This window comes from Rhincodon typus, chromosome 9 (assembly GCF_021869965.1).
Source record: "Rhincodon typus isolate 14 chromosome 9, sRhiTyp1.1, whole genome shotgun sequence".
Classification (NCBI taxonomy): Eukaryota; Metazoa; Chordata; class Chondrichthyes; order Orectolobiformes; family Rhincodontidae; genus Rhincodon; species Rhincodon typus.
Window position 1 is genome coordinate 20,499,947 of NC_063340.1, and position 15,430 is coordinate 20,515,376.

Below are 15,430 nucleotides of genomic sequence, written 5' to 3' on the forward strand. Positions count from 1 at the left end.
TCCTCTGATGCTGCCTGGCCTGCTGTGTTCCTCCAGCTCCACGCTGTGTTACCTCTGACTCCAGCATCGACAGTTCTTACTATCTCAGATTGAGAACCTGTTGCTCAAGGAGGCGGGAATGGAAATTTCCAATAGGAGTCTAAATTTCTATTATCTTTAACTTTAATCTCAGTTACAGAAATTGTTGGGATGGAATACAGAAGAACAGTGGGCATTTTGAACCAGATGTGCTTCAGTTTTGGGATGATAATACTTGCTGCTGTTGCTGTTTTCATACCAGCCTGGAGAAATCTGCAACTGGCGGCGACCTTACCACACTTTGTCTTCCTCACCTACTATTGGTAATGTTGAACAAAGAAATCATTACTGCTGGCTTGGGAGTGGAAACCAGCTGTGCCATGACAAAAACCTGGTTGTCTTCCTTTCATAGGCTGATGCCAGAATCTCCAAGATGGTTGCTGTCTCGAAAGAAATATGACGAGGCCCAAAGAATTCTACAGAATGTGGCAAAAAGGAATAAAAAGCACAATTTCTCGACAGATATTAAGGTGGTTACCATGGCAATTTCCCAACATTGTTAGGCATTTTCTTTCTACTTATTTTCCCCCTCTTGGTCTCCTAAAGTTATAGAGTCATAGAGTTAAACAATATGGAAACTGATCTTTTGGTCCAACTAGTCCATGCCGACCAGATATCCTAAATTAATTTAGTCCCAGCTGTCTGCATTTGTCACATATCCCTCTAAATCATTCCTGTTGATATAGCCATCCAGATGCCTTTCAAATGTGGTATTTCTACTAGCTTCCACCACTTCCTCTGACAGCTCATTCCATACATGCACCACCCTCTGTGTGAAAAAGTTGCCCCTTAGGTCCGTTTTAAATCTTTCCCCTCTCATCGTAAACCCATGTCCTCTAGTTTTGGACTCCCCCACCCTGGGGAGAAGACCTTGGTTATTCACCCTATCCATGCCCCTCACGATTTTATCAACCTCTATAAGGTCACCCCTGAACCTCTGACACTCCAGAGAAAATAGCCCCAGCCTATTCAGCCTCTCCTATAGCTCAAACCCTCCAACCCTGGCAACATGTTTGTAAATCTTTCTGAACCCTTTCAAGTTTCACAACGTCTTTCTTACAGCAGGGAGACCAGAATTGCACGCAGTATTCCAAAAGTGGCCTAATCAATGTCCTGTACAGCAGCAACATGACATCCCAACTCCAATACTCAATGCACTGACCAATAAAGGTGAACATACCAAACGCCTCCTTCACTATCCTGTCTACCTGGGACTCCACTTTCAAGGAACTATGAACCTATATAACAAGTCTCTTTGTTTGGCAACAATCTCCAGAACCCTACTATTAAGTGTATACATCCTGCCCTGATTGGCCTTTCCAAAATGCAACACCTCACGTTTATCTAAATTAAAATCCACCTGCCACTCCTTGGCCGATTGGCTGATCTGATCAAAGTCCTGTTGTACTCTGATGTAAACTTCTTCACTGTGACTTGTGCTGATGGAAAGACTTTCACAGGTGAGCAGGAGTCATTAGGTTATGATCAACCAGTAGCAAAGGTCTCCCATACTTAGACTACAGATACTGAAACTGTTCAACTATCCCGACCACTGCTCTGACAAAGAATGCATTTAATTATGATCAAAATAGCTGTTTAGAAGAGGAAAGAAAACATCAAAATGCAAAACAAAAAAAAAAATTTTCTAGAGAAATGCAACAGGTCGCGCAACATCTATGGAGAGAAAGCAGAGTTAATGTTTTGTTTCGAGGGACATTTCTTCAGAAATGCACTGGTCACAATGCCTCCGCAGGCAAGAAATAGATTCCTATCTATTAGATATCTATAGATACCCAATATCTATAACGCAGTACCACATGATACCAGACAGCTGGCAAAGTACCTGGCTTTTGAGTAAACTATTGAAACACTGATATGATTAATTCTCAAGTATGGTGAAGCAAGTGATCATAATATCTAATGTGCAATGACCATCCCAAGGAGATGGCAATTATTGCTTTAGGCCAGAGCTGATGTTTTTATTTGAAACTTCCTGCTCATATTGTTTGTTGATAAGTGACTATGCTGAACATTTTATCATTTTGTGTACTTTTTTGGCAGACAGTTCAAATCGAAGATTGTACTGAAGCATTGAAGAGACCCTCAGTTATAGACTTGGTAAAAACACTGCAGATAAGGAAGCATACTCTTATTCTGATGTTCAACTGGTGAGATCATGTTAAAATTTGTATGTATGAATGTGAATTAGGGCATGCGTCTAGCTGTCATTGGAAAAGATTTTAATGACTCCTACCAGAAGAAAAAGGCAACGTTTGAAATTTGAGTGGAATAGCTTTACTGCTTCATCCCCTTTCTCTTTGTGGTATCACCATTTGGGTGTGATCCAAGGACACAGTTAATTTAGCCATTTACATTGGGACCTTATGTCATCAATAAGATCCAGTGTCATTTCAGGACTTAACTAGGCAAAGCATACATTATGCACGCTGGGGCTTTTGTGGCAGAGTGGTGGTGCCCTTATCTCTAAGCCAGAGCCTCAGGTTCAAAGTTTACCATTTCTACGTGTGTGATTGATGAGTTTGTGTAAAGAAGCCAGAAGCAGGTTCAAACCCTACCTGCTCCAGAGGTTTGTCATAACATATCTGAACAGATTGATTAAAAATATCTATTATATGCACACTGACTTATTCTCTACCACAAAACCTGGCAGTGGTGTGTTGGTTGCAGATTATGTGACTTACTCCTTCCACCATAGTTGTGGATCTGTTATAATTGTATTACTTGTTGATTATTATTTGTCTTTTCATTGGATGGATGGATGAGTGTCAACAGTTAACATTTAACAAAGATATCGAATAGATAAATCAACTTTACAGAGTTTACCTTCAGCTCATAAACCAGATGAAGACCTTAGTGTGTGTGTCCACTATTCCAGTTTGGTTTTGAGCCAGCAACGGGCAAATAGATCTCCCCTTTGGTCTCATCCAACAATTTTACTGGATCTCAAAATTTCAGTTATTCACTTTTGAAATTTTAAATCTCCATCTCATTCTCAGCCAATGTTGGAACCAAGGATTAGTTTGTACATTCTGCTTCTGACTTCTTTACACAAACTCATCAATCACACACGTAGAAATGGTAAACTTTGGGAAGGTTTGATTTGTTTGAAGACTATAACTAATACACATTTACACAATGCAGGATCATTGAACAGATAGCATGCAGCAGCAACTACCATTTCTAAGAGCAACACTAAGCTTCACCTGCAGACTGCTGCTCACATGCTGCTTTATATCCTAGTTCCTTGATTATCATGTGCATATTCTCCTAAAGAAATGTTGCAAAGAATGCAGTTGATGAAGGCTTGAAGTATGGGTTATAAAGTTGAATTGATATGATGGGGTTTTTATTAGTTGTTCTTCATGATTCAGAAGGAACATTAGTGATCTGTTTGAAAGTGTATCAAATGATGAGTTGTCTTCTTAAAGAGATTAGGCAGATTCCAGCCTGTGGCAAATTGATACATGTGTGGAGAGGGAATAATTTCCTCAGGGTATTCCATGTTGTTTTAAACTTTTAAACGTTTGGAATATTTAGATCTGAGTCTTTTCTTAAATACATGGTCTCTGTTCACTTTGCAACCTTCATTCTTTGAAAAGAACCGATGAGTGGCCAGTGAGGTGCAAGAGGTATTGAGTGCAGGAATGAAGGACTTGGGATTGCAACTTCAGTATCTCAGTTTAATCCTGGATCTACTTGGAAAATCTGTTGAAAATTGATAGAAAGAGAAGAGTAAAGGGTTCTGCAGACAAATAACTGGCTGCATCAACACAGTGAAAATAAAAGTCTTGCTTTGTGAGTCAAAATGTCTTCAAAGGACCATGCCCCTTGTGACTTTCTCTACTACATGAGTCACAGAATGAGGGAAAGCATACTGAAGGTCATTGTCTAATTATTTACATTTGATTTAATCTGATGCATTACCTATTATTATGTTAAACAGTTAACTGCTGGAACAAATTCAAATGTGGGGACATCAAGAGTTTAGCAAAAGTAATCAGTTACACAATGACAGTTGTCTTTACAAATATTGGCAATGAACCTGTGGTAATAAGTTGGATCCAATCCTTTATTTCAGGTTTGCAAGTGCTGTGGTGTATCTCGGGCTTGTCATGCGTTTGGGGATTATGGGAGGAAACATTTACATCAATTTCTTCATCTCAGGAGCTGTGGAGCTACCAGCTGCAATCATCATTATCCTTCTCATTGACCGAGTAGGACGTCGCTATCCCTTTGCAGGAGGCAATTTCCTGGCAGGAGCATCTTGCCTGATAACCGCCTTCATACCTGATGGTAAATTACATCTCGTAATCTTATATTTTAATCTAGACACTATAGTCTTCAATATGATGTCCATGGTTCATCTAAAGTAAACAAAATATGGTTCACCATTCTATTATGGCATTTTATCTTGTGAGGGGAGCTGCTATTAACTGTCAATCAGGTAATATCACATTGCGCCCGCTGCCAACACAAGGGATTTGCAATGGGCACAAAGACATAAGAGATTCAAATAATCCAGATTGCACTGCCCTATTCCAGTAACCTTGGGACTGGGCATTTGTCGGACCACAAGATATTGTGTATATTCAATACACAGTTAATTTAAAAAAAACCTCACCTTGACTCATATGAATCACTTGGACAAATGATTTTCCAATTGGACAGCAAAAACAAGATTTAGCACATTCAAACTGGACAAAATGCAACAATGATTCATAGGAATAAGGATAGATGCAGACCCACTTCAGGAGAAAGCGGGAGTTCAGCGGGTGCCAGGCCACACAGTGTCAGACTATGGTGGTATAATTGATATAGGCATTCCACAAATACTTAACACTCTTGTAAATTCTGCTCTATACTTTTATCTTTCAAGACATATCTGGTTTAAAATAAAAGGCAAGACAGAAGAATCAATCATGAGAATGTTGAACATTCCTGGAAGAACTAAATATGATTGGGCATGCTTTGTGTTTTTAGTTAATAAGATTGTGTTCTGAATTGACACGGTTTTGGCAAGATGATACAAGTATGAATGCTGAGTCATAACGCACACACAATGTGGATATCCCTGTGGGGAGAATCCACAACTCCATATTCACAAGGTATACCTGATTAGAAAAATTACAACTATCAGTTACAAGCAGTAAAAACAATGGAAATTGAACAGACCTGCCATGGGTTTGCAAGACTCAGTCCCTGGATTTTTCTGTTCCTTACCATATCACCAACTTATTCTAACTTCTTTCCATAATAGTTACTGTGCTTTCAGGTATGTGATGAAATATTTGGGGGATTTTTGAGAGATCCGATAAAGCTGAATACAAATGAAAAATATTCTTTCACTTTTCATAATGTGAGATTAAAACTTAATTTTCAGAACTGAATAAATGCAACCATCTATTAATTTTTTTGCACCTCACATAAAACATTTTCCCTAAGGTTTTTCTTCAAAAGAATAGGAATTAAGGTGCTGCCCAAGACGCTAAAATAGTTTGGTTTCCTGTGGTATTTGAAAGCATAAGCAAATAAAATCTTTCATCCTTGTCTGAGCATCTGCTTTTTCTTTTGCAAATGGTACATTTAACTTCTTTCTAATTCAGATCAATACTGGCTGAAAGCAGTAATCTCATCTTTCGGCAAACTAGGGATTACGGTGGCCTTTTTAATGGTCTGCTTTGTAAATACCGAATTATATCCAACATTTTTAAGGTAGGTACAAATGGAAATTTGTTACACGCTGCAACAGCTAATTTTTAACCATTCAGCACCAATTGACATTGAGCAGTTGTAGCAGAATGTTCGGATAGGATTTCAAATGTATCTCATTCTTTTAACTGATATTTAAAATATAAAAATTAAAAATGATTGTTGTAGAAGTTATACAATTTTGGGTTGATCATCCAAGCAAAAATTATTCAATAAAGATGCACATACTTTGATAATATACCCACAGTCTGTAGTGTGGTACAGATGTTCTGGAGTTTGTTTCTCTGATGTTCTGGCACATGTGGTCAAATCACAAACCATGCATCATTGTCTCTGCAGTCTAGCTGACACAGCTTAGTCAGAAGGTACAAATTTAAGATATTCTTTCAATCACTCTTTCAAAAGGGCCAACAAGTTTCACCCTGAATGATGGTAGAGAATGTTATTTCCATTACTGGGAGCATTCAGCTGGCTAGCTTGCTCTCTGAAAGTTTTCCTCCAACTCAGCTTGTTCTTAGCAGGCTTTTCTCCAACAGAGCCAACTTTAAATGAGAACCTCTCCAACTCCAGCCACTTTTCAAAACAGGATCACTACTCAAGTACAGGACATTAGTGAGGCCTCTTCTGGAATACTGTGCCCAGTTCTAGTCGCTCCGTTACTAGAAGGATATTATTAAGCTGGAGAGGGTTCAAAAGAGATTTACCAGTATGTTGCTGGGTAAGGAAGGCTTGAGTTATAAAGAAGGGCTGGATAGGCTGACACTTTGTTCACTGGAGGATAGGAGGTTGAGAGGTGACCTTATAGAAGTTTATAAAATAATGGAGGGTATAGATAGAGTTAATAATAGTTGTCTTTTCTGTAAGATGTGGAATTTCAAGGCTGGGGACACATTTTTAAGATGAGAATAGAAAGATTTAAAAAAGATATGTGGGCAATTTTTTTACACAGAGAGTGGTTCACGCGTGGAATGAACTTGCAGAGGAAGTAGTAGATGTGGGTACAATTCCAACGTTTAAAAGACATTTGGATAAGTACATGAATAGGAAAGGTTTGGAAGGATATGGGCCAGGAGCAGGTGGGTGGGACTAGTTTTGTTTGGGATTATGTTTGGCATGGACTGGTTGAACTGAAGGGTCTGTTTCCATGCTGTATGACTCTTTTGACTCTATGACTGAATGTGATTTCGAGGAAGCCCTTGTTAAAAAAAACTCTAATATTGACAGTGAATTTTCAATGACCTTTTCAAAATAAACCATTCCTGATATGTTCATAAGACTTCAAGTAATTCCTTATTCTACAATCTTTCAAAATTTAAGACCTCCAAGCAAGATAGTTTTGCCAAAATGTTAATCAAGTGCAAGGAATCCTTTTTAGTAATCCTTTTTAATCCTTTTTAAAACTGAGACTATTGATAGGAGACAACAAGGTGCAGGGCTGTTGATAGGAGGTGTTTTTCTTTAAATTCTCTTTCTAAATTAGAAGTATTGTTTAAGACCAAATTCGACTTTTTTAATTCTCATCCATCACTGATACAGACACACACAAACACAGATTATCAAATATTATCTAATAATATTGTCTAAACTAAATGATTTTTGCATAGAAGATCTGTTATAAATGTACATAGCTTCTGATTTCGAAATGAGAATTAATTAAATCAAATGATGGGTTTATCTGGGTGTATAAAATCTCAATTTTCTTCAACAGGAACTTTGCAGTTTCAGTGTGCTCAGTACTGTGTGACTTTGGGGGAATTGTAGCACCATTCCTTCTGTATAGGTTGGCAGTGATCTGGGTAGAAATGCCCCTTGTGGTTTTTGGTGAGTTCAACTGTTTTTGTAATGAATCAACCCTATGTATTTGGTGGAGCAAAACATTCCCTCATGCAGCACTGTTGGATACAATGAGTATGTTTTCTTTGATTAGAGTAACAAGGCCACAAGGAAATTAGAGATAAATACATCAATTCATCTTAACTCATGAATTCAAAAACTTAACAGCAGCCTACCTGCTACCGACACCATTGCATCCTTCAGAAATACAGAGTTGTTGAGCTTCTATTCTCCCTCAGTCCATTTTATTCAGTGGAAGGAAAGGCTTTGTCATAATAGACTTAAACTTCATCTATTACTAATTTGAACTTCCAACCCTTTGAAAATTTAATTTAAAGAGTTAGTCTAGATTTTTCTTTTTCTTCCCTGCAGTATCTTATATGAGATCTATGTGATCACTTTTCCTATGCTTCTTTGCTCGGCTCAAAGATGCGTGGAGTTTGCACATTCTCCCCATTTCTACGTGGGTTTCCTCCAGGTGCTCGGGTTTCCTCCCACAGTCCAAAGATGTGCAGCCTAGGTGGATTGGCCATGCTAAAAATTGCCCTGTAGTGTCCAGTGAAGTGCAGGTTTGGTGGGTTAGCAATGGTTAAAAACCCCATGCAGGGTCATGGGATGGGATGCTGTTCAGAGGGTTGGTGCAGACTGTTGACCTGTTTTGTTAGGTTCAGAACATCACTTCTTATATAGAGAAAACATCTGCAATCTTAAAGACTTCTACCACCTGAGGCAGAGTTTAATCTAGCCCGTGGGAGGTCGGGTGAAAGGAATGCAGGGAATGCAGGGAATTGGGGTGGCACGGTGGCCTCACAGCGCCAGGGACCTGGGTTCAATTCCACCCTTGGGTGACTGTCTGTGTGGAGTTTGCACATTCTCCCCGTGTCTGCGTGGGTTTCCTCCCACAGTCCAAAGCTGTGCAGGTTAGGTGGATTGGCCATGCTAAATTGCCCGTAGTGTTGGGAGGTGTAGATTAGGGGATGGGTCTGGGTGGAGTACTCTGAGGGTCGGTGTGGACTTTTGGGCTGAAGGGCCTGTTTCCACACTGTAGGGATTCAATGCCAAAGTCAATGAACAAATAAGGAGAAATTTTCAGGAATAGTGTAGGGCAGGGGATTGTGGGAGAGATGGAGAGCCTTTTTCACTTTTTCATGGGATGTTGATGTCACTGGCTGGGAACATATGCAACGGAGACAGAGGAACTTAGAAAATAGGACGGAGTCTTTACAGGAAGTGGGGTGTGAGGATGTATAGTCCAGGTAGCTGTGGGAGTCAGTTGGTTAGTAACGGATATTAGTGGCCAGTCTATCCCCAGAAATGGAAACAAAAATGTCGAGGAAGGGAAGGGAGGAGTCAGAGATAGACCAGGTTAACATGATGGCAGGAAGGAAATTGGAGGCAAAATTGATAAAGTTTCCCAATTCCAGACAAGAGAGGGAAGCAGCATCGATGTATCGGAGAAAGAGTTGTGGGGAGGGGCTGGAATAGGACTGGAACAAGGAATGTTCCACGTACCCCATGAAGAGACAGGTATAACTAGGGCACATGTGGGTACTCATGACAACCCCTTACCTGAAGAAAATGAGAGGAGTTGAAAGAGAAGTTGTTGAGGGTGAGGACAAGCTTGGCCATTCTCTCAGTTCCTCCATCTCTATCGCATATGTTCAGATGAGGCCAACTTCGACAAGGGAATCTCTGAAATGTCCACCTTCTTCCTCAATCAAGGATTCCCCAGCTCCGTTGTTGACAGGGCCCTCAACCAGGTCTGACCCATCTCCCGCATTTCCGCCCTCACCCCTTCTCTTCCCTCCCTCAACAGCGAAAGGGTTCCCCTTATCCTCACCTACCGTCCCACCAGCATCCACATCCAGAAGATCATCAGACGCCATTTCCGCCACCTCCAGCAAGATGCCACCACCAGACACATATTCCCCTCCCCTTCCTTGTCCGCCTTCCACAAGGACCGTTCCCTCTGGGACACCCTAGTCCACAATTCCTTCACTCCCAAAACCTCCCCACACCCGTACGGCACCTTCCCCTGTAACCGGCGAAGGTGCAACACCTGCCCATTTACCTCCTCCCTCCCCAGTATCCAAGGGCCCAAACATACTTTCCAGGTGAAGCAACACCTCACCTGCACTTCCCAGAATCTGGTCTACTGCATTCGCTGCTCACAATGTGGTATCCTCGACACTGGGGAAATGAAGCGTAGACTTGGCGACCGCTTTGCAGAATATCTACGTTCTGCTCGCTAAAAAGACCCTGAACTACCTGTTGCCTGCCACTTTAACACACCACCCTGCTCCCTGGCCAACATCTGTCTCTGGCTTGCTGCAGTGTTCCAGCGAAGCCCAATGCAAGCTGGAGGAACAATACCTCATTTTCCACTTGGGGACCCTACAGCCCTCCGGACTCAATATTGAGTTCAATAATTTTAGGGCCTAAACCCCGCCATGTCCCAGTCCCCCGCCCCACACACCAGGCCTTGTTACCACATAGCCTGCCATTACACATCCCCTGTTTTTAGTCACTAACAGTCCCCATTAACAACTATTCACCCTCCCAGCCTGATCGTTAGCAACTCCTTTGTCTGTCCAACTGTCTTTCTCTCTCTTTGGGCTCTATCCTATCGTTTACTCCCTACCCCACCCACCTCCCTATTTTCTGCATATAAGCTGACGACTTCCAAGCCACTGTCAGTTGTGAAGAAGAGTCACCGGACCCGAAACATTAACTCTGTTTTTTCCTTCACAGATGCTGCCAGAACTGCTGAGCTTTTACAGCAACTTTGTTTTTGTTCCTGATTTACAGCATCCGCAGTTCTTTCGGTTTTTATTTTACATACCTGGGTAATGTTCTGCATTGTCAGTTTGATGCCAGTGCTGTAACTGTACTGGTGGAGCTGGTTTCGGGTCAGGACCCTTCTGTAGAAAAATTTTCTGAAGCAGGGTCCCGACCCAAAACGTCAGTTTTCCTGCTCCTTTGATTTCGCATGGTCTGCTGTGTTCCTCCAGCTCTACACTGTGTTATCTCAGACTCCAGCATCGGCAGTTCTTACTATCTCTGAGTGAGATATTACTCCAATGAGATTGCATTCTATATATTTAAAATGGACGATGATTACACATATTCTAATGTTCTCAACAAAATAACCTGCATTTTCATTGTGGGTGCCAATCTCTAGTCCAAAGGCACTTTTGGCACAGAATAACCTAATCATAGAATCCCTACAGTGTGGAAGCAGGCCATTCAGCCCATCAAGTCCACACCGACCCTCTGAAGAGCATCCCAGCCCCATATATTATTCTTGTAATCCTGCATATTCCATAGCTAATCCACCTAACCTACACATCCATGAACACTGTGGCAATTTAGTATGGCCAATCCACCTAACCTGCTCTTTGGACTGAGGGAGGAAACCGGACCACCCGAAGGAAACCCATGCAAACACGGGCAGAACGTGCAAACTCCATGCAGGCAGTCACCCGAGGGTGGAGTTAAACCCGGGTCCCTGGTGCTGTGAGGCAGCAGTGCTAACCACTGAGCCACCATAAGAGTGACAAATTTGCAGTCAATGCATTTGAAAGTCACAATTTGCTTTTTGCATGAGTAAACTGAACAAACACTATCAATATTCAATACATTGTGCGTTTTGATTTGCAGGAGTGATTGCTTTGATTGCTGGTGCACTAGTTTTGTTTCTACCTGAAACCATGGGGGTTACCTTACCAGAGACCATTGAAGAAGCAGAAACCATTGGACGGTATGTAAATTGGGAACTATGTGTGAGGCTAGCCTTGGAGCAGGGCAGTCATTGTTGGAGTTTTATTGAGTGAAGAGCCCAGAAAATTTTAATAATAAGTAGAGACAGAACTTAGTAAAATGTATAGTATTCTAGGCTTCATTAACTGGGCCTTAAAATACAACAGTCGACTGGTTAGGCCTGAGCTGGAGTATTGTGTATAGTTCTGGGGTCCACACTTCAGGAAGGATGTGAACACATTGGGAGAGTGTGCATTAGAATGGTTCCAGGATGAGACAGGGAGAAACTTCCTGCTTATAAGAGGATGGAGGACCAGAAAGCATAGATTTGAAGTGACTTCCAAAAGAAGCAAATGAGAGATAAGAAAAACTTTTTCACACAGTGTCCTGACTCACTGGGATAGCACCTCCAGACCCTCTATCCCCAGACCAGTCACAAAGGGTAAAGATGTTTGAAAATACGCAAGGATTCCCTATTTACTTGGCTTTTAGACACAGGTTGACGGAAAGAACTGACTAGGGCTTCTGTACTTAACAAAAATTGCCATTTGTTCCAAGCAATTAGGCTTTAGCTACAGGTACAGAATGAACTGTCAGAATATAACTCTGCTAATTAAATTACTAATCCCCTTATAAACCCTCTTCTACACACACTGACACCGATAAGACAAGAAATATGTGTGTTACGGACAAAGGGAAAGATTGGTTCAGTGGTTTTTGTTCATAGGGTCTACTGAGCTGATTCTCATTCTGGTCAGAATGCTGTACCTCAGTCATTGTTTTCCAGATGTTTTCATTGATTTTTAGGGGGCTTGGGGTGGGTTCAAACTTATGAAATGTCACTGATTTATTAAATAAAAGTCATGGTTTACAGCAACTGCTGAAGTAAAAATAATCTGATTTTCTTCAGACTTAAGGTAGCTCTTATGACAGAGAGCAGACAGAGCTTTTCAGCTGGTGGAGTTCTGAAGGCTCTTCTCTACTTTCTTCACAGGCCCAAGCCCCTAACTGAGAACAAATTACATATTTGTTGGCGGGCAGAAGGCCTTTGTCATCGATAACTGGTCACTAGTCCACAGACCAATCAGCTTCACATTGCCAGTCAAAGTTCCACTTGCACAAAAACATTTAGCTTAGCTCATCTACAAACAGGACTTCAAACACCATTTGGACAAGTGGCTATGTAAACAATGCTTGCAATGAGAGTCAGGTTACTTGCTTTCAAAAATTGCAGTAATCCTTGGTTTTAAAACAGTTCTTTTGTCATTTCAGTCCACAATTTAAAGATACTGATAAAGAAGCATGAGCTTTAAAACATGGAGTAATTAGGGTCTAGAATGTATAACCGGGAATTGTAATGGGGGCAGGTTAAAGTAAGGCATTCAGGAGGACACTAGATGACTACTTAAAAAGAAACAATATGCCGTGTTGTGAGGGAATAGCAGAAGTTTGGCAGCAAGCCGAAGCATTCAGAGAACCTGTGCAGCCCCGATGGGACAAATTGCTTCTTCCTGTACTGTAACAGTTTTGTGATTCTGTGAGAATATTTCTTTGTGTCTCCAGAGAGAAGAACACAACCCCAAAGACAACCTGTGAGCTGGTTACTTTACATCCTTCGACAGAAACAAGTTACGACAAGTAACCTGCTTCAGAGAAGATTGTAACTTCCTGAATTAGATTAAAATGTTCAAAAGTACTACTGACATTATTTAACAGTCAATGATATGTAATAATGTGTTCACAACATTCAAGACATGCAGCATCAAGTCCTACTAAAAAAAAAATCACTCACTTCAATTTTATTGTAATCACAAACATCGGAGCTTAAAGGTTTTGATTCTGTTCACTGTATATAGATTCCTCACATAGAAATATACAGCACGGAAACAGACCCTTTGGTCCAACTTGTTCATGCTGACCAGATATCCTAAATTAATTGAGTCCCATATGCCAGGATTTGGCTCATGTCCCTCTAAACCCTTCTTAGTTGCATACAATTCCAGATGCCTTCCAAATGTAATTATACCAGCCTCCACCACTTCTTCTGGCAGATCATTCCATACACGCACAACCCTCTGTGTGAAAAAGCTGCCCCTTAGGTTCCTTTTAAATCTTTCCTCTCACACCTTAAACCTATGCCCTCTAGTTTTGGACTCCCCTACCCTGGGAAAAAGACCTTGACTATTCTCCCTATCCGTGTCCATCATGATTTTATAAATTTCTGTACGGTCACCCCTAAGCCTCTGATGCTCCAGGGGAAATAGTCCCAGCCTATTCAGCCTTTCCCTATAGCTTAAACGCTACAGCCCTGGCAACATCCTTGTAAATCCTTTCTTAACCCTTCCAAGTTTCACAACATCTTTCCTATAGGTGGGAGACCAGAATTGAAAACAATATTCCAAAAGTGGCATAAACAATGTCCTGTACAGCTGATCTCCCAACTCCTATATTCAATACACTGACCAATAAAGGCAAGCATGCCAAATGCTTTCTTCACTACCATGTCTCATGTAAGGTTAATGGAAGTGGTTTTAGTAATTTGCGGTGTCTGTATACAGTCTTGTGCAGATAAGGACTGCCTCACTCCATGCACTGCGTGATTGAGATATTTGTGGATTTCTGATAGGTGGATTTACATTTACATGACATAAGAATGGACCTCAATGGCTGATCTTTGTACAACAGAAGGTTTTATGAATTAAAAAGAAGTGTTTGATAATGTCAGTGTCTTCTCAATCCACATTCTTATAAATCCTGTTATTTTTCTAATAAGGCTCCTTTGAACTAGTCTTTCATTCAAGAGAACTCTGAGGTCACACACAGACTGAGTCGTTGGGTTCAGCAAAAGGCCTGAGTGAGGTGTTATACCCATCCAGGAACCCTGCTATAAACTTTCAGCCATTCCAGTTTTGAAAGAAGGAACTCTACGGGGTTAATGTTGACACAGTTGAGATGGAGAAGAAAGGACCTGGAAGGGTTAAAAATGAAAATTTAGGAAACAAGTGTGCACAACCTGTTGTGTACAAGCCAAGAATTCAACAACACTCGAAGCACTGAGAAAAGAAGGGGAAAAGAGACAAAGATGTTCATACCCACAGCCTTGCCTGACCTGGGTTAGAGTTAGGGTTAGAATTAGAGTTAGGATTAGGGTCAGGGATAAGATTAGGGTTTGACTTGGGGTTAGGGTTAGAGTTAGGTTTAAGATTATGGTTAGGGCTAGAGTTAGGGTTAGAGTTAGTGTTAGAGTTAGTGTTAGAGTTAGTGTTAGAGTTAGTGTTAGAGTTAGTGTTAGAGTTAGTGTTAGAGTTAGTGTTAGAGTTAGGGTTAGAGTTAGGGTTAGAGTTAGGGTTAGAGTTAGGGTTAGAGTTAGGGTTAGAGTTAGGGTTAGAGTTACGGTTAGAGTTAGGGTTAGAGTTACGGTTAGAGTTACGGTTAGAGTTACGGTTAGAGTTACGGTTAGAGTTAGGGTTAGGGTTAGGTTTCAGGTTGGAGTTGGAGTTGGAGTTTTTATTAATTGTTACACATTATATGCTTTCTCTGTCTATTTGGCTGAGGTATCGTATCTAAGCTGTTACTTCTTCATAAATTGCTTTAAAACCACATTTGATCCCAGCTCCGTTTTGGCTAATTGTAACTCCTGGAGTGAAACTAGAAGCCTGACAATGTGAAAGGCACATGCAGGCAACGCTTGTTCAGAGACTGAGGTTCTGGGACTTTAGAAGTGATTTCCAATTTTCTGCGAGTTTACTGACCTCAATCTGGCGTTCCCTGTGGTTAGTTTTGGCTGCAGCATTGGAACAGTCTGTGCAGCCCTATGTTGGGCTTCTGATGAGGAGCAACAGGACCAGTTTCACCAACACGAGCAGCACACATTGACTCAGGGAGTTGCTCCCTGCACAACCAGTTATACAGGAGGGTTTATCAAGGGGATCAATACCACAGGGCACCAGTGCCTCAGGAGCATCTTTTTTCTTATAGCTGGTAATTGCTGACATTTGACAGCCTCCTGGATCAAGGCCTCTTTCCAAGT

The 15,430-nt window shown here is 41.2% G+C and overlaps 1 protein-coding gene across 1 annotated transcript in view; it reads left to right on the forward strand.

Annotated features, from left to right (window-relative positions):
- LOC109910575 (solute carrier family 22 member 3-like) overlaps nt 1-13,096 on the forward strand; it is a 22,686-nt gene extending 9,590 nt beyond the window's left edge. The window contains exons 4-11 of the mRNA XM_048601066.1: nt 173-341; nt 431-548; nt 2,140-2,246; nt 4,178-4,392; nt 5,703-5,811; nt 7,517-7,629; nt 11,302-11,401; nt 12,964-13,096. Of these exons, the coding sequence (XP_048457023.1) occupies nt 173-341; nt 431-548; nt 2,140-2,246; nt 4,178-4,392; nt 5,703-5,811; nt 7,517-7,629; nt 11,302-11,401; nt 12,964-13,042 (1,010 nt within the window). The 3' untranslated portion in view covers nt 13,043-13,096. The remainder of the gene's footprint in view (nt 1-172; nt 342-430; nt 549-2,139; nt 2,247-4,177; nt 4,393-5,702; nt 5,812-7,516; nt 7,630-11,301; nt 11,402-12,963) is intronic.
- Nucleotides 13,097-15,430: the final 2,334 nt, after the last annotated feature.